This window comes from Molothrus aeneus, chromosome 6 (genome assembly GCF_037042795.1).
Source record: "Molothrus aeneus isolate 106 chromosome 6, BPBGC_Maene_1.0, whole genome shotgun sequence".
NCBI lineage: Eukaryota > Metazoa > Chordata > Aves > Passeriformes > Icteridae > Molothrus > Molothrus aeneus.
This window is the reverse complement of record NC_089651.1, coordinates 27587202-27605676: the sequence shown is the minus strand read 5'-3', so window position 1 is coordinate 27605676 and position 18475 is coordinate 27587202. Positions and strand designations below refer to the sequence as shown.

Genomic DNA, 18475 nt, shown 5'->3' with positions numbered 1-18475 from the left:
TGGAGGTGGTGATTAGGTGAGGCTTAGCCATCCTACTTCAAATAGTTTCATGTTTCCCAAGTCTTGTAATTAAGTTTAAAAAATCATACCAAGAAAGTAAAGAAAATCAGGGACAGAAGGAGCATACTTGCCTCTCTTGGGTTATCATGTATTCACATCTGCTTCTGACTATCATGCTGAAAGCTCCCTGCAACATGAATTCATGGCTCCCAGCTAATTTCTATTGAATAAGTATACAAACCACAAGTATCAGCATCTTCAGTGGCCCTATATGATACCTGTGGTAATTTCAGCAGAGACCAGTGGCTGAATGGGGACACTGGGGAGAATCTCTGTGCTCAGGGATGGCTCTTCCTTGGAGATGCATGGAAGCAGCAGTGAAACAATGACCCACACCAGTGCCACATGCTTCTCAAGGGTGGGCATGGCAGCGGCTTGCAGTGATGCTTATTTGCATGTAAAGGTAAATGGACTCACGTCATTCTCTGAGGTCCCACAAAGGCTGCAGGATTTGCACTCAATGCATTGCCACTGATAGGTTTTTACAGCCTCAGTCATGTTTGTGGTGAACTGCAGGCAGGTCGGGTGTCCTGAGGAAGATCGGAAACAATGGTCATTGTTAAGGCTCACTTATTGCTTGTTAATTAACCAGCATTAAATTTGGGAACAAAACACACACGGACATGGACTGATCACAACATGGGCTGCAACTAACAGATATCAAAGAGGAAAGCAGGCATTAACCCTTTCGCTGCCGGGCACAAGAGAAAATCATAGTTATTTCCACCCCATTGGCAAAGCAGTTTTATTCAGAGCTCTTAAAAATGGTTTGGCTTTGAGTTCGTTTTTTGTGAGGATGTTTGGTTTTTTTTAAGAAAACAAGAAAAAGGATGAAATCAGAAACAAACCCAATTTCAGAGAGAGACCATCTGTCTTAATAGAAATTGGACTACAGTTTCAATTAGCGCTGTTTCGACCGGAACGAAGGACCTGGTGGAAATGAGGTTATTCTCCATTTCACAGCTTCCTTTCCTGGTGTCCAAATGGGTGGAGCAATTCTGTAAACTTTGCTTAAATGGAAGCAGTAGTGTACAGAGAAGACACAAGACTTCTTTTATTTTTTTTTTTTTAAGAGCTCTGCCACTAAAGTTGGTTGGCACAGAAGAAACCAAATTGCACAGCTAACCTTCCAGGATCAAAACAGGAAACCGAAAGGAAAAAAAACCCCAAGCCAATTCCCACAATGAACTAAATGAAAGGAATAAAGAAGGGAAAGCTAGCAGAACAGTCACATCTAATCGGGAAGGACAAATTGCCAGAGTTACAACCCCCGCCCCTACATGCGTGTCGACTTCAGCTTTGCAAAACAGCGGTACCAGAGAAGCAGGGTCAGCAATGGGCTTTCTGGAGGGGAAAATACAAACAAACAAACAAACCAAAGGTAGGATGAGTGTTCCTTCTGCAAAACAAAACAAGACAAATACACCACTGAAATAAAGTACTGTACTCCCAAACCACCCTTACCTGGCTGAAACATTGTCTAAGTCTCCTGCAATAAGCTCCTGCCTGCCTTCTTGGAAAGCCCCATATTTAGAATCCTTCTCTGACACACTTAAACATTAACACTGTGCATGGTGAGAGCGGGGAGAGTCAATTGCTCGTCTGTAGAAAGACTAGGAACACAGGTATGCACATCTCGCACTGCTGCCTGCTTCTTCTAGAAACTGGCACCATAAGTTGTGGGGTGGGGTTTCACCTCTACCCAATCTGCTGTTCTTAGACTACAACCAATGGAGGGGAAAAAATCTTTTCCACTTCCAGCAGCCTAAGTGCCTTTTTAAGAGAGGAGAAAGAAAGACTGTTTCTCCAGTAAGAAAAAAAAGGCATGTCCATGGTAGATGTGGGCACAGATGCGTCATCTTCATTACCAGACCTATCAGTAATATTTTGCTGCATCATCACAGTGCCCATCACCACACTACAAAAACTTTCTGTATTTTCCAGCTAGTGAAGCAAAGAGTTGCTGAGAATTGCTGGATAAGGAAGTAATGCTGTAGGGGATGAATTTCTTTTATGTGTCCATTATACCACCAAATGCTGTAATAAGAATTTTTGTTCTCCAGTTATATTTGCATGGTTGTGATACAACAACTAAACCTGTCCAGCAAAGAAATGTATATGCATAATTTTTAAAGAAATTGAATTGAAAATAAAGGAGATATTTAGAGAAGGAGGGATCAATGAAATTGCTCATATCACTCTTAAGCCTTTGAATAAAGAAAGATCTTGACAATACTGATGGGCTCAGATGGGCTGAGAAGATCACGGGGTTTTGGAGCCCTTGAAATGTCAGCACAAAACAAGTGACAGTTTTTGCTGAGATTTACAGTGGACCAACTAAAGTTCTGGGGCCTTGAGACTGCAACTAAACAAAAGGAGATGTGACAAGATGCCTTTTCTTGCTGAGAGGACCACATATACTTTCTGATACTACCAAACTAGCAGAACCTGATATGACATTGAAATGTTTCTACAGATCTGATTTACATTGAATGCAAACCTTATTTCAACACCAGTAAATAGAACAAGTGTGCCATGCTACACATCAGGGAGGAATTCATCCCAACAGCAGAGAGTTGCTTCCAGAAATGTTGCACAGTGCTGGAATATATCAAGAAAACAACTCATATAGGGAGGTGAATTAATCAGAGACTTAAATAGCTTCAGTCACATTTGAAAAGAAACAGAAAGAATGGAATCAAACTTACAGAAATAAATCCCAGCTAAATGCATGCACATCCTCACATGCTCACTTGCCTGTGCACACACATTGCTCATTGCAGAGTCCAGCTGAGGACCCTCCCTTTCTAACACAACATGAGGGTCAGGTCCTGTTCACTGCTTTATCTCTATCCCTTTATAGCCATTCCTGCTCTCTTCCAGTTATCAGTCTTGCCTGTTTTGTTCCTCATTTAGCTCAAAAACACCTCTGCAGGTCTCCTCTTTGGCATCTCACATCAGTGGTGCTTCATCCTTGAAGTGAAACATCCTGCCTATATTACAGAGCACTTCTTAAGAACCACACCTACCACAAGCCTGAAAGAAATGGTCTCTTGTGGGCTCTTGTGGGAGTATTCCTTAGAAAAATTAGGAATAGAGTGAGGGCCACAGTGGTTTCTTTCTAGTAGCAAAGCAGAAGTATTTTGCAAGAACATACCAATTCATTCACCCGAATAGGCTCTCTCTCCAAGTACTGTGACTGCAAGAGTGGAGTCTGCATAGCTGCAGGTTGCCCTCTGTTAGCCCAGGGCTTATACCATGTGGAAGGCAAAAATAATGCCTTTCTTCAGCCTCTAAGTCAGATGCTCTTTCACATTAAGCAACATTCCTTGTGGTACCATGACCGCAGCTTAATGTCATTGGAAAGACTATTTTTACTTATGCTATCAGCACAGTGAGGCACTGTAGCATATGGCAAGCAGACCACTAGATACTCAAAATATGAAAATTCTTTTTCCTTTCCTCCCTGGTTTCTCCTTCTTCATGATCTCTTTCTCTTTCTTTTCCTGCTACTTTTGTTCAAAACCTAGTGTTTTACATGCTTTGAGAAAATTCACACATCAAAGACTTCCTGAGGCAGTGTTAGTGAACACCATCCCTGCTCCATATCACAGAACTTCTTAGCGTTCCTTCTGTGTCAGAATACCTGAACACAAAGTCCTGTAGCTGCATGTTGCAAGCTACTACAGGTACATTCAAATTCCCTTTCTTTTTTCCTTAAAAATAAAAAGGCTAATTCAGGCCACAATTATCTTTTACACACAAGGCAGTCCAAAATGTGATTCAAGTTACGGACACCGCGGTAGCACACAAGTCAGAGAGCTGACAGTCTTCTTGCTATGTGTTTAAGATGGAGAAGCAGTCTTATTTCACCTAATGGTGTGATGAACAGTGTTTGCTGTGGCTAAGGTGTGCAGCAGAGTCTGCAGCTGAAAGCCAGTTAATAATTCAGGTGATGGCTCCACCCTGGCAAACCCTGGATCACTCACACAAGTCTGTATCAGCTCTGCAGATCTAATTGGGGCAGGAAGTAACCCATATTTATGGTGCCACCGAAGTCAATAGACAGACCTCTAAAATACACCCTGGGAGCAGTTCTGTTGAAGGAGAAGGCAATATGTTAACACTGATTGTTTCTAATCTACCATAACTATTGTCTACCTAAACTTTTGCTATGCTGCAATAGCTATAAGCAACTGACAGAGACAATAAAACTTGAAGCAAGGTTTTCAACAGCTCATCCCTTTGTCTTAAAACAATATTTTAAAGTGTAGATCAGGTTTGAAAGCTCTCTCATCTTTGTCAAAACTCTCCTCTGGATGTGAACTTTGAGACTGAGACCATATTTTATAGTGACATCAGTGTTTCACATGCCACTGGCTTTTATTGTACATTATGTCCACCAGACATCTGGTCAGAAGAGCAGAGAGGTGAGTACATTCAGAGACCATTTCTTGTATCCTGCACCTGCTACAATTGCAGGCTGATGGGAAGGATAATTTTAACATAAATACCCTAAAAATATCCAAAAATCTCTCCTGCTTACACTGGCTGTATAACACTAAAGACCAAAACTGACATTAAAGGGCAGGAGCAATCTGCTGCTTCCAGTTGCTCTGTGACCAGTGAAGGCCTTAGAATGGCTCATTAGTGCCTTTTCAATAATGGATTCTGCATTGTAAGATTAATTGCAGCCATGTGCTCTGTCACACCCGCCACAGACTATTTAAGTTAACAATCCAATCAATAACCTTTTTCAAACAAAGGCAGAGATTATCTTGAGGGGAAAAAATAAGCAAATGCTCTTTTTAAAAAACAAATGTGAAATTATTTATACAGAATAAAAGGAATTTTTGCCCAGTTTCCAATTCTTTCCATTATCTTCACAGTGTAGTGGTGGGCTTTTTAATCAATAGCGTGATGAAAACTCACAGGCCTCCTGGCTATATTGCATCAGATTTATTCCATAAACTTTCAGGTCTTTAAACAACTATAAATACATATTACAGATATAATGGCCTATATCACAGGAGCCCCATCCAAATAATGGAAGTTTACATGCAAAGAAAATGCAAAATTTCCTCCTGCTAAGATTGAATAAGGTCTCTGGTGGCCACTGCCATCATTTGACAGAATTATTACCATTACCTGTACAAAAGAAGGGAAACTTTTACTTCTAATAAGTGATATAATTTTATGGTTATGATTTAAAAAGGTATCCCTCATTTGTCTGTCTAAGAAGATAGATACAGATCTGTGCTTATAGATACACAGTGTCAACAACAGCTAGAGTTAAAAAGGCCCTTAAAAACTCAGACTATCCAGGAACGCTGAAGAACTTGGCTCTGCCAGAATCCCAGGGCTAAAGAAGCTGCAACTCTCACAAAAAGACCGAACATTCCTAAGGGATGAGACTGGGGAGCTCTTGGCATTTCCTGGCCCTTCCCATCTTGCACTGTGAAGGTGTTACAGTCTAGAGACATATGCTTGCCTGCTCAAATGGAGGTACTCATTAACAGAAGCCTTCAAAAGTGTTCATGGGGTGAGGAGCCAAGGCACCACCTGCCACACTATCTCTGTGATATGGAGAAGCAGGAGTATTTCATTATAGAAAAATAAAACAGCTTTCCTGGCAGCCAAGACAGGGGTAGATGTTGGAGGCTGCAGGTGAAGAGCTCTTGTCTCATCCCCTTCAGTACAGGGCCCTACTGAATCCAGCTTCTTAAAAAAAACATACAAACAAACAAAAGAAAGTCTCACAGGCACCACATTGGGGTTTATTATTATCAGACAGGACAGGAAATATCACCACTGTGAATTTCTGTGTCCTGGCTGAAGTGAGAAAACCTAGCTGCTTCTCCCAGTGTGTTCTAGCACTGCCAACTCTGCTAAAGAAGTGAGTCCAAAAAGACTCAGTGGTTTCACTGAATAGTCTGGTCGGTCTGATTTGGTCAGAGACCAACTCTCTTCTATTCTAATATGTCACAACGTGCCAGTAATTTTGGAAGAATTAATGCCTTTAATAATTGATGGATCTCTGAAACCACTCAGCTGTAGAAGAGCTTATAGTTCCTATTATTTCATTTTCTGGCCCTACAGTTGTTCTGGCCAGCACGGACAGAACTGAATCCACAAAAAGAGAAGGGGCACTCTGCTGCATTAGCAGCAGGACTGGTGGCCAGCTGCACTCTGAGGGTGGTGGTTTGCTTCTCAGTACTGCCAGTTCCAGAGGAAGAACTTATATAAATTACAAGCAATTGCTCAAATATTTGGCACTGATACAAGAGAGCCCACTTTAATTGTTTGCCCAGGGGATAAATAAAACCCCTGTGCAAATGGTGGTCATTCAGCCCCAGCTGCAGTCTGGCAGGTGTAATTGGAGAAAGCAGGACAGACCTGTGTTTGAAAGCAAGGCCAAGGATCTTGGGGAAGTTATAAAATGGTGGAGTGAGGCAGGTAGCACTTGCAGCTCACTCTCCTGCACTGCCCTGCTGTTTCTTTAGCCATGAAAAGGCCAAAGGGCATGGGGAGCAAAGGAGTAAGTTCCTGCCAAAAGACCCCTCATCTCCAGGCACTTGCCAGAAAATTTCATTGCCTGAGGAAAGTCCACTCACCAGCTCTACTCATGCATAGCTTTGACTCTACAATGCTGCATAATTTCCTCAGAAATCATTTGAAGTATCGAGAGCATCAGCTGGCATAAGGAGCCTGGGTTACAGAGGGTATAGAAGAGCAAAGCTTGGCTGAGGCCACTCATGTGCATGAACAAAATGAAGTATGCACAAATGTGTATGCAGAGACCCATGTGCACCCAAGGAGATGGGCTGTGGACAAGGCAGTGTAGCTCTGTCTGACACAGGGTGGCAGGAGGAGCTGGGTGGGATTCAGGGGTGACCTCTGGAGCATGCAAAGGGACAAGCCAGGAGTGAGTTATTCCGAATGGTTCGTCAGTCAAATCACTTCCCACACACCATTCCCGTGATAGCAGATGCCCCATATCTTAAAGGAAAACTCCTTGAGAAAAGTTTTAAAACAGTTTTACTGCAATAGGTCTGTGTGTGCCTCTCCCTGAGTATGCCACTTCCTCAGCACGCACAATCCAGCCATACATATGTTAGCAGGGAGAAATGAAAATAAATTAGAGATTTTAAAAGTCTCTAAAAACTAATAATAGTTTAGTTAATATAGTTATAGTTAATAATAGTTTAGTTAATAAAATTAATAGTCTCGATTAACTTTGGTGCACACAAATCATTGCCCTTGGAGAACACCCAGATTTGGGCTGGTGATGCTGCAGCCAGGCCCTCTGCCCTGTGTTCAGGTTTGCCAGAGGGAGGATGAGCCCTGCCAAGTTTTCTGCTGCTGTGTCGGTGTCACCCTCTGGCCAGGCACACCTGCCCTTCCAAAACTGCCTGGACAGGCTGAAATCTGCACCTCCGTTTCATATCTCCCAGAGGTTTGGACTGGGGCAGATCTGGGGCACAGGCCCATCCCTCTGTCCTCCCCTCTGAAGCCGAGCCATGGGGACTGAGGCACACCTGGCACAGGCTGCTCTTTTCATTGGGAACACGCTGTGGGAACACAGAACTGAGGTAGCAAACTGAGCCCTGAGCATTTGCAACCTGGGGTGCCAGAAACAGTGTCCAGCTTTAAAGCCAAAGAGATCCCCCATGCCCCGATGGCTCATCTCAAAACCAGACAGCCCTCGGCCCCCTCTTCTTCCAGACTAGCCCCTATTAACCACTGTTGGCCACCTGACAAAATGGCTAGTTCTTGCCTAAGAAAAATAATGTGGGAGCACTCAAATAACCTTGTACTGAAGCATCAGCTTGTTAATGCACTGGTAAGTCATGCCAGCACTGTACAATTCCTGGGGGTGAATTAGGTCAGAGTGACCTCCAGAAAAACCACCAGGCTGCATCGCTGCGTGCTGCATTATGGGTAACGATCTGCTAATTGCCAGGAGGCACTTGGGCTGCTTACCAACACCAACAGGAAGGAAACCTGCCTGCAGGCACCGCACGGACTCCATATGCCAGGGACATCGCTCCTAATGACGAGAATGAACCCATTTATAGAACATGAACTGGGCAGGAGGACAGGCACTGCATGCTAATGCTGCCCAGGCGGTGCCGCTCACCGGGACTGCTGCCGGAGACCCCCAGCAAAACCTCTGCGTGGACAGGGGCTGGCGTTGCATTTGGACACACAGTGGAGTGGGGGTGAGGTAGATGGAGATGAAAATGCAGGAATGGGAGAAAGACTGCTTATCCAGGCAAGATGAATCACCACAACCTGGAAAGCCAGCATCCCCTTTGCCCGGGGGACATTTTCGTTACCCTTCAACAAACTGCAGTGGAAAAAAACCTCCGGCACAGCTCCGACCTCGTCGCTATGCACTGCAGGCTCCCCAGCCAGGCCAGCTCACACACCACAGAGCTTTCAATCAACTGGCAGGCTCACTAAACCCTTTCAAATTGAGCAACCAAGCAAAAATACTTGGTCATAAACACTAAAAATAGGAATGGAGGATTGGGTTTTGTTTTGCTTTTTAACTTGGTGAAGCCAGCTCTTCCTAGTGCATTAAATCCACCTCCCTGGCAGCCCATTTAGAACATCTCCTCCCCCCTGGGAGAGCCAAAATCCCCAGCTGTAATGAGAGGAGTGGGGTGGTATTTAAAATGCTAGGGAAATGGCAGCCTGAATAGCCTTCTGCAAGCACAGTGCCTTTGTTAAATCCCCCATAAAATAAGATATCAGCGCTGCCCCTCCTCCCCTCTCTTTAACATGAACGAGGACTCTGCTACCTGCTTGAACCCACATTTGCTGTCCAAATACCTGGTCCCTCCCCAGTAGCTCTCGTGTTAAACTGCCCTGCTAACACAGCCACAGATGGCAGCACGCCTGCAGGGCTGCCCGGCACTGCCCAGAGCTGCTCATGGTATCAAGGCAGCATTTGAAAAGATTCCAGAGTTTCCCCACTGACCCAACAAAGGGGGTCTAACCTGAGCCAGTGGCAGCAGTAGATGGAACATGTCATTGCCCCAGAGCACTCCAACTGGGCTTCTCCACTGGGATTAAGCAGGAGAGAGTGATAAAGGTGATGTATCATGACAAGGACACCTCTTCACTAAAACCAGGCCATGCTCACCCAATCAGTTCAGAGAGCACTAAGACAACCCCACTGCACCAATATGGTCCTCCTCAAGCACCAAGGACTGTGGGCAGAACTCCAGTGGGGATTTCACCCATGAGTCGTGGAACAGACTCATAAACACACCTGGAAACTTGGAAACAGGGCAAGCTGATTAATTTGGGGAAAGGAAAGGGGAAAAGGAGACAGTATTACTAATCTCTGGACTAACTTTCTAGAAAGATTAAGGAATTACTCTAGAGTAATTCCCTGCCAGCAGGTTTCCAGAAATTTCAAATCAAATGGCAAACTCCAGAGAAATTATTTAAATTTTAATATTAAAGAAACTTAACTATGCAGAACTTAACCATGCCATTGCACAGACAGTGACCTCATTGCTCTTGCATGAGGTAACCACATACCATCTAGGTAAAGATATTCAGCACATGATGGGTAAATGACTGATAATTGATGTGTACATACTGAAAATGCAAGAGGTCTGTCTTTCTCACAGAAGTATAATTTACACTTGTTAATGTGACTGTATATTCAGACATAAGTAGAACTGCCTCACTCAACACAAACAAGACCAATTTGGACCAAGGTACTTCAGTCTCTTGTTGAGTTAAGGAATCCCTTTCAGCTGCCAAACAGGCAGTCATCCCCATGCACACTCTCCATTGTTTGTAATGCAGTGCCAGAAGCTGGAAAACACTTATTTTTTTCCCTTCTCTGTCACTGAAAACCCTTGTTTGGTTGGGAATTTTAAAGTGTCAATAGAGATTTCATCAACAAGACAGCCAGTTTTTGCCTCCCCACCAAACTCTCAGCAACATCAATATCTAGAGGGAAGTGCGTGCTATAAGCACATGTTGAACAACATCAGTATGAGCATGGTAGGAGGGAGTGAAATGTCTTTGTTTACTCTCTAAAAAATGCAGTTTCAAGGTGATCTAAACATCTGAGTGAAGGAGTGAATTTGAACAAAGTAGTTTCAGTCAAAAGTAAGTGGGAGGGAAGAAAGGATTAAGAGGTGGCAGGGCAAAAAACTGATTTTCAGAAAGGCTGAGACATTTTGTACCAGTGTCTCACAAATAAGAAGCTGGACTTTCATTTTGGAGCAGTACCTTGTTTCAAAAGAACTCAAGGGAATTGTTTTTAAGAAAGAGAAAAAATAGCTGCAAATGAAATGTTTCATTCAAGCCTGTGCACTGTTGGCAATGGGAAAGGGTCATTTCATTGAGGAGAGATTGTGTTTCATTTTGAATCAAACCAAAATCTTTTATTCTCACCATGGTATTTTTCAGTTCAGTTGTTTCAATGGCTTTTTTGAGTAAATGTCCAACAAAATGCTGACAGAGATTAAAAAAGTAGGTTTGTATTTTTTTTTCCAGTGGAAGACCACATGATTAAAATCCATGATCTCTTTTCTTAGTGCTCACCAGACCTTCGAGCCCAGATTAGTTAAGTCAAAGTCCTGGCCATTCCTTAACCTGTAACAAGTGAGTAGTGCTGCTTTAACCTACATAACCAATAACTCATAGCAGCTAAATACCTTGTCAGACCAAACAAGAAATCAGGTAGTTCCATGGTGGTGGACACTAATGTCCCTCATTAAGCAGTTCATTAGTCTTGCTATTTTTCAACACCAAAGGAATAATTTAACAAAGCCTATACAAAAGTAGAATATTATTGTATTTAATTAAAGAAAATTATCTTCTACAGTACTACAACAATCTCTGACTCTTCTTACCCTGCTTTTAACTGGCTGCTCCATTGGCCAGCAAGTCTGTTGCTTAGTGTTCTGTTAATGGCCAGGAAGCTGGGAAATCCTCTCCTATAGGTTGGTTTGACCAAGCTCTGGGCACCCCAAATCCTTTCACTTTAAACAGTTGCTGAGGGTGTTCATCACCTGCAATGTTCACTTGTTAGGTGGGATCTCACCAGCCACAAGATGTCTGGCAATTCTCAGTGATAGCTACACTGAGCCTAATGGGGACTAATTCTTCTTCACATATTGCCAGACCTGTAAAATGGTTGTGGATATCCTTAGGAAATTTATCTCTGTTCTTTCAGCTCACTAAGTACTTGTAAAATCTCTTCCTTAATGGAAGTCAAGAAAGGGTCTTGGAGAGGAAGTTAATGAAGAGGCTGCAAGGGAAATGAAGTCCCCTAAGCCGGGGAATGTCCTTTTCTCCAGATGAAGGAATACACAATTCTGGACCATCTGCATGCTTGAACAGTACAGCAGCAAATTCAATTCAGAGAGAGTCTGTGGACAGTTAAAAACTATCCTAAGCCTCTAGACTGATAGATGCATTCAGAGACACAGTCAATATAGAAAGATCTGAGAAGTCCTGGAACCTTCTCTTTAAGAATCCAAAGTCCAGGTATTCCAGCAAAGGATGAGACTTCTGACCCAGAATTCACTGTACTGTTAAACAAGTTGTTGAGCCCAGGGAAAGGGCTGAAAGACTTTAGTGTTGTTTAACATATTTAAGCCACTCCCAGCAGAGCACTGATATGAAGCAGCTATGATGTGTACCAACAGAGAAGATTAATTTTTCCAACATTGACTTAAAACCATTCCATGCAAACTCTACTGCACAAACTGCTACATGAATTTGAAAGCTATGTCACAGTGGTTAACACTAAAATAAAAATACCCCTTTAGTGACAGGATGGCTTTCCACTATTTCCCATCCAATGACTTCCTCTCACCTTGGGGAGTTTGCCTCAATACTGATTCCTGAAATCATCATATGAAGAATTTAATGGCTGTTGGCTACAGAAAGAAAAAAAATAGCAAGCTAAGTCTGCAGTGATGTTTGAGAAAACCACTTCCAGTATTACTTAAAATCTCTATTTTATTTCAAAAAAGGGAGGCTGTATTGAAAAATTTGGTCCTCTTCATTCACTTCTTGCAGTCCACAATGAAGTTACTGACATGAGGACACTTAACAGCAAAGACTGAAGAAATTTAATCGGAAGAGGCTTCAGTCCAAATAAAAAATTACTCTTAATACCTATGCAAACCTAGATATAAACTAGGTATTACTGACAACTGGTTATAGAAGATGAGCAGCACTGAGAAATTAAACCCTACTCCAAAAAATCCCAAACCACTCAATTTCAAGATACTGAAGGGGGGCTGTGTCTGTTCCTACTCAAGAGGTACCATCCATCAGCTGAGTTGCAAAAAAAAAAAAAGGTACCTTCTGCAAGCTCTCTCAGGTAGGCAGCAGAAGTTCCAAGAGCTTTAGCCCACTGGCCAGCTTCAGTGTTTAAATCATGTTGCCTTTTCCTTAGCAGTGCCATGGCTGGCTTGTACATCATTTAAAGTTACCACAGCTGCCTCAGGCAACATTAAGCAAACCTGTTTCTAATTATGGATGGCAATATCAGCCACAACACTGTGCTTCAGAAATCTGTGCTTTCACGAAGGTAAATGCCATCCTTCTCCCACCATGGTTCACCCCCCATGGAATCATGCAGAGTTACAAGCTGCAGAGACAAAACATCATGAAATGACAGATGTGACAGCAGAAGTTTCTAACAGGCATTGCAAGAGCATGTGTTGAAACAGCAAACAATGTAGTTAGGTCTTCAAAATATTCTGGTGAGGTGCCACAGATGGATGGCTCTCATATTATGTCATTAAAATCAAAGTTAGGGCTTAACTATGGCAAATGTCCAGCTTTAGTGCAGCAAACAATACAATCTTTATACAACAATTTCCAAGGGATAATAGAAGTTTTAAAAACATCAAGCCACAATTTGGACACACCCAGCCCAGTAGTCATTGCTTATGTGCTCTGCTATGCATGCCTTATGTAGTTGAGGTTTTACTCATCCACCTTGAACACCGGGGATGGGATGGGGTACAGAGAAGTCTATGCCATTGCTAAAGAGAATTAAAAGCTTGGGTTTAGAAAGAAAGTGTTATGGGTTTTCTTTATCATCTATAGACTGATGGATTTAAATACAAGTAGGCCTTACAAATCCAAGATGCAAATTTAATCAGATTTTCTTTTTTCTGATTGTAGGCAAAAATTTGGAATAAATCTTAAACCAGTGCAATATTCTAGTTCAGGCCAAAGCAAATTAGCTGATGCTGTTTTCACTCCACCCAGAGAAAACAGGATTCCAGCCTTCAGACTTGCCAGCCTTCAGCTCAATCTCAGTCCAGGGAAATACAGCTTTGGGGGCACCCATTGACTGCTGCAGTGCTGAAAGACACTTTTAGTCCCTCCTGCTGCCATCCCTCACTCTCACTGGCAAGAGCCATTCTCCAAACAAGAAAATAAGATCTATTTATGTCAGCATAAACCTGTCCTGGGGCTTATCTGTTCAGATACTGTTTCTGAAAAACTAAATTTTTTCTTTAACATTTCTAATTCCAGGCCCGTGGCTTAAAAAAAAAATAGAAAGAAAAAGAGAAAAGAAAAAAGGCACAAAAATATTCAAAGTAATAAGACTTATGTGGAGACATTCCTTGGACTCTGACAGCCTATAACAACAGCTCTGCTGTGGTGGGAAGGATCCCATTCATCTCAACCAGGTGTTGACAGACATCCATAAAGGCCAATTTCAACATGCATGTTCACTCCTGGCTCCTTTAGCAAAAATGTCTCACTCTGCACTGTGCATCATCACACTGAGGACAATAAAAATGGCAATGGATGTTAAATGGCAGATGACCTAGTGCACTGGTGCCACAGGCAGTTCCTTCCTTCCTTCCTTCCTTCCTTCCTTCCTTCCTTCCTTCCTTCCTTCCTTCCTTCCTTCCTTCCTTCCTTCCTTCCTTCCTTCCTTCCTTCCTTCCTTCCTTCCTTCCTTCCTCCCTCCCTCCCTCCCTTCCTCCCTCCCTGTTAGTAGTTAATTATCTGCCACAACAACACACAGTCCCTCACACACATGTTAAGAATCAGACAGGTAGGACCCCATCTGTAAAACAGAGCTGTATAAAAAATTACACATTAGGGAAGAGGTCACACACAGAGTTTCCTAAAAAGATAGCATCTAATCTAAAACAGTATTTCCTCTTTCTCTTTTCATTCTATACAGCCATATCATTAATCTAATACATGTAAGGGGAAAAGGGAAGGTTCATGCCAGCACTGTGAAATGCAAAGGGAATCACAGCTTCCAGTTACTCCAGTGGCTGGACTGGAAACTGGCATAGGTAGGGGCAAGACTCCTTAAGGCAATGTCACTAAAATATATGCAAACAGCTATCATATAGCTTAGACTCCACCTTTGACTCCAGACTACCTTAATGTAATTCTACTAATCTCATAAAGAAGGCTACTAAAATACAAACACACTTAGGAAGATCCTCTATTATCACCAAAGGATAGAAAACACTCTTATAATGAGCCCTATACAGAAACACTTTTTTATTTCCTGCCTACCTTCTCTATAGCAAGCAACAGGACCATTTTCTGCAGTCCAATGAATGTAGAAGACAAAGTAAAAGAGAAAAATTAAGATAATTCTTGGTTAATGCCATGGTTCATTAGGAAGTAGAAAACAAAATCCAGGGACAAAAGTCATAATTTACAAAATGGAAAAGGGAAACAAAATCAATAGAGGAGGAAGTTTTATTTTAAGCTTCAAAGAGAGTATTATAAACAATGGAGAACTTAGAAAATTAAATGTACATATGTTACTCAACAATGTTGTTTTAAAAGAAGATTATTTGCACTAAAAAAGACGTTATGGAATTGCTTTGGGAAAGTAATATTTACAGAGGAATATACAGTAGGGATGCTAGAAGCAGAACTTTTATTTGGAAGGAATATTACACAAACTGAACACAGACCCTACAGTTTTCAAACCTTCATTACAGTTGTGCGTCTTATATTTTGATTAAATCTTTTTTTTTTTTTCTCTAGAGGCAGCTCCCCACTGCATGTTTAGAAATCAATAACATGAGCAAAGCAAACTCATCCTGCTAAAGAGCCCAATTAGGACACAAATTGTCATTTAATTCAGTTTGAGCAGGACTACCTTACATGGTTATTTTTGACTTTATGTTTTAATCTGGGAAGAAGTGGGAAAAGGGAGAGGGAGAAAACTAAAAAATCTGCTGCTACTGATACATGGAAACCTCTCAATGAGGTGAGTTTGTGTTCTAGATGTGCAGGAAACACAAGACAGTATCAGGTTTTCTGTCAGCTTCACCTAGTCAACATGCATTTTTGTAGACATAGTTTTTCCATTCTGAAAGACAACATAAGCCACATTAACAAAACTACTTTTTGTCTGCTTAAACCCTGAGGGTCAATCCCAATAACTGTTGGTGTGCTTTGCCCTCAGTTTGCTTCTCCTCTATAACAGGGGTGCCAGACAGAGCCAAGTCCAATACTCTTCTCCTAGGACACAAGGCTATCCTGCATCTCTCCTAGACCTCATCACACAAGACAATGAGCAGACCTGTGCTATCCACTGCGAGTAGATCTGGCCAACAAAACCCTCCTTTTTCACTGGGACAATGCCTAATGATTCAGAAGTTGGGATGTGACCATCCTTCCCTGCTGCCTCACAGGACAACTTAGGATTGCAGCTGTGGGAACTTGTATTTTTCTCCTGCATAGTAACCTCTGTCGCTTATTGCAGACGTGTGGTTGCACCTGTATGCTTTTCAAAGTCCACTACCAGTTCAGAAAAGGCTGAAATACACAAGTTTTCTACATATGGCATCATCCTTGACAGCTAGATCCATGCCAAGGGCACCTAACATTTAGATACTTCCCTTACAACCAACTCAAAATCAGCTGTGGAATTACCAGAGCAAAAAATAATGCAAAAATGATCAGAGTTGTTTTCAATTCTCAAAGCCCTCTTTCAGCAGAAGTATTTCACAGAGTTGCTCAAGAGGAAACCTCTTTTGCCATGCAGAAGAGACAGATCAATCCTACTGGGAGGACAGTCCTTTGAAATGGACACAAAATCTGGTAACAAAGAAATTCAACCACTGAGCCTGGTCTTTGCTACTCCAACAGTTTTTGTGCCTAACACAGTACAGCAAAGTAGGTTTTAAGCATCTAACAGGATAATATTTTTAAAAAGAAAATAAATCAGAACAATCTTCACTTACCACATCCAATTTTCAAAAAACAAAGATACCCAGCACATGTATGAATGCCTTCTTTAAAGTAAGAGAGAGAGCAGAGTTGACCTTTATTTTCATTATTTAAAAAAAGTTTTTCCTTAAAGTAAATATTCAGTCTTTATTTTACAGTAAGTGCTTTTTAAAATTTCATGTCTTCACAAAATTGCATTAAAATTTGAAGTAAAATGTATTTCAAACAAAAATACTGTGCAACTTCAGCACTTCTTTCTTAAATATCGAAATAAATAAAATAGTTGTCTTTTTCAGTTTGTTTGTTTTTCAGTCAGTTCTACTGTAGATCAATTCCAGTCTGACCTGGGTTTATACACACACTTAAAAGAAAGTGAAATCAAGACTTCAAAAAACTTCTTTGTATTGCACCAGCTTAGGGCATCCCCAGAACTTCTCTCAACAGATGGCAGCCAACTTCCCACAGTCCAGACTCCTGTGCCAGATGGAACTCAGGTACAGACGACTCAGGGCAAGGAAAGAAGTATCAAAGCATCCTGGCTTCTCTCGGTCTTCTTCTGAAATGTTTTGCTTGAAGGCTGCTGGAATCCACGAGGGCAGGGCTGACTGCAGAGGAAAAGGCAATACAAAGTAAAACTAAACAAACTCAAGCAGACAAAAAAGCACACGATCAGAAAAAAAAAAAAAAAAACAGAAACAGCACAAACCAAACTTCCAACATTGCTTGAATTCTCGTTCCTTGAAAGTATAGCTCAACAGACTCAGTTTCAACTGACTGTGGAAGCCATAAATGAACACAAAGCAAACAAATAGGATAAGAAAAAGCATATTGACAAGAAAGGCACTGCACACTGTCAATCTTTCTTCTCGGGAACATTATTAAATAACCTTCATCATTCAGCTTAGAGAGCTGTGTCTTCAGTAGAGGTTAAGTCCTTTGCTTATGAAATCCTGCTCTAATTACCTTCCTCTATTATTAATTATTTGTAGGGAGCCACAAGCATATACAGCATGTCACAAAAGACATTTTCAGAAGTCTAAACAATACACATGGGGTGGCAGTAATGCAATAACTTCTGGAAAGAATGAAAGATTGCATTTTTCATTGCATTTATTCCATGAATTGACTAAGTTACATACTGCTAAGATCCTGAGCAGGATTAGATAGCAAATAAAATCATCTCTATTTTCACAAAATGCAAGTGCCTCTTCCCATATCTTCCCACATGTCTCATATCAGTTCTAGACTAAATGAAGGTCCAAAATCTTAGGAACTGCCAGACACCAAAAGAATAAATCAAAGATATGAACTGGCAGCATCTTCTTAACAGAGCTATCAGGCCTAGAAATCCCAAGAGCTGGGTTTTGTCCTAAATGTTATTGCCACTTGTCTTCTCTGAAATTGGCAACTTAGCATTCGTGGAAATACAGACAGGGACATCAAAATAGTTCTGACTCAATTTCAGTATTGTATGGTATTTATACAGGTTGGGTTTTTTTTCAACACTGGTAGATATCTGGCAAAGAGAACAAAGATTGGTAGGGTTTATTGTAATGGCTTAGTCAGCAAAAACTCATCCCAGCTGAATTCCTGCACGCAGAGGTTTGTCAAAATAACCCTATGTGAGCATGAACTCATGCATGTGCCTCATACTTTTACTTATAGCTACAAATTTCATATAAATAAGAAAAAAAATATAATATGAAATGGGTGTTTATTGGAAACATCTACATATGTAGCAACACAAAACACACTGGGCATATTTTGCAGTTTTTATAATAAGATGACTCCCAGTGGGTTCAATACAATGTTTGCTTGAGGATTTGATTCAGTAAAACTGCTTGCCATGGGGACCAGGCAAATTGCACAAAGAGCCAGGCTTTGAAAGCTCCATAGTTTTATGGTATTTGAACTATTATTTTAGGGCCCATCTCAAAATATCATTGCAAGAATTTACCTAAGAAAGGCAAAGTGGGCATGAGAGAACACAGTGGTGCCCCAGCACTGTCCGGACTCTAACTCTCTGGGTGCAGTTCTTGTTTTCTCCATGCACCAGCAGGCAGCAAACTGAGTCTCTGTCTTCAATCAAGAGCCTAAGCTGAGGTCTCTAACATAGCAAAATGGAACTCAAAATGAATAACTAATGTAAAAGCTCAAAGGCAAAACAATGCGGGGAGGGGACTCTAATAACACA

At 41.6% G+C, this 18475-nt stretch overlaps 1 protein-coding gene across 1 annotated transcript in view; it reads right to left on the bottom strand.

Moving 5' to 3' along the window:
• The window catches only part of DPF3 (double PHD fingers 3), a 179290-nt gene that overhangs the window by 2702 nt on the left and 158113 nt on the right, over positions 1-18475 (bottom strand). Inside the window, exon 11 of the mRNA XM_066552404.1 lies at positions 478-590. Within this exon, the coding sequence (XP_066408501.1) occupies positions 478-590 (113 nt within the window). The remainder of the gene's footprint in view (positions 1-477; positions 591-18475) is intronic.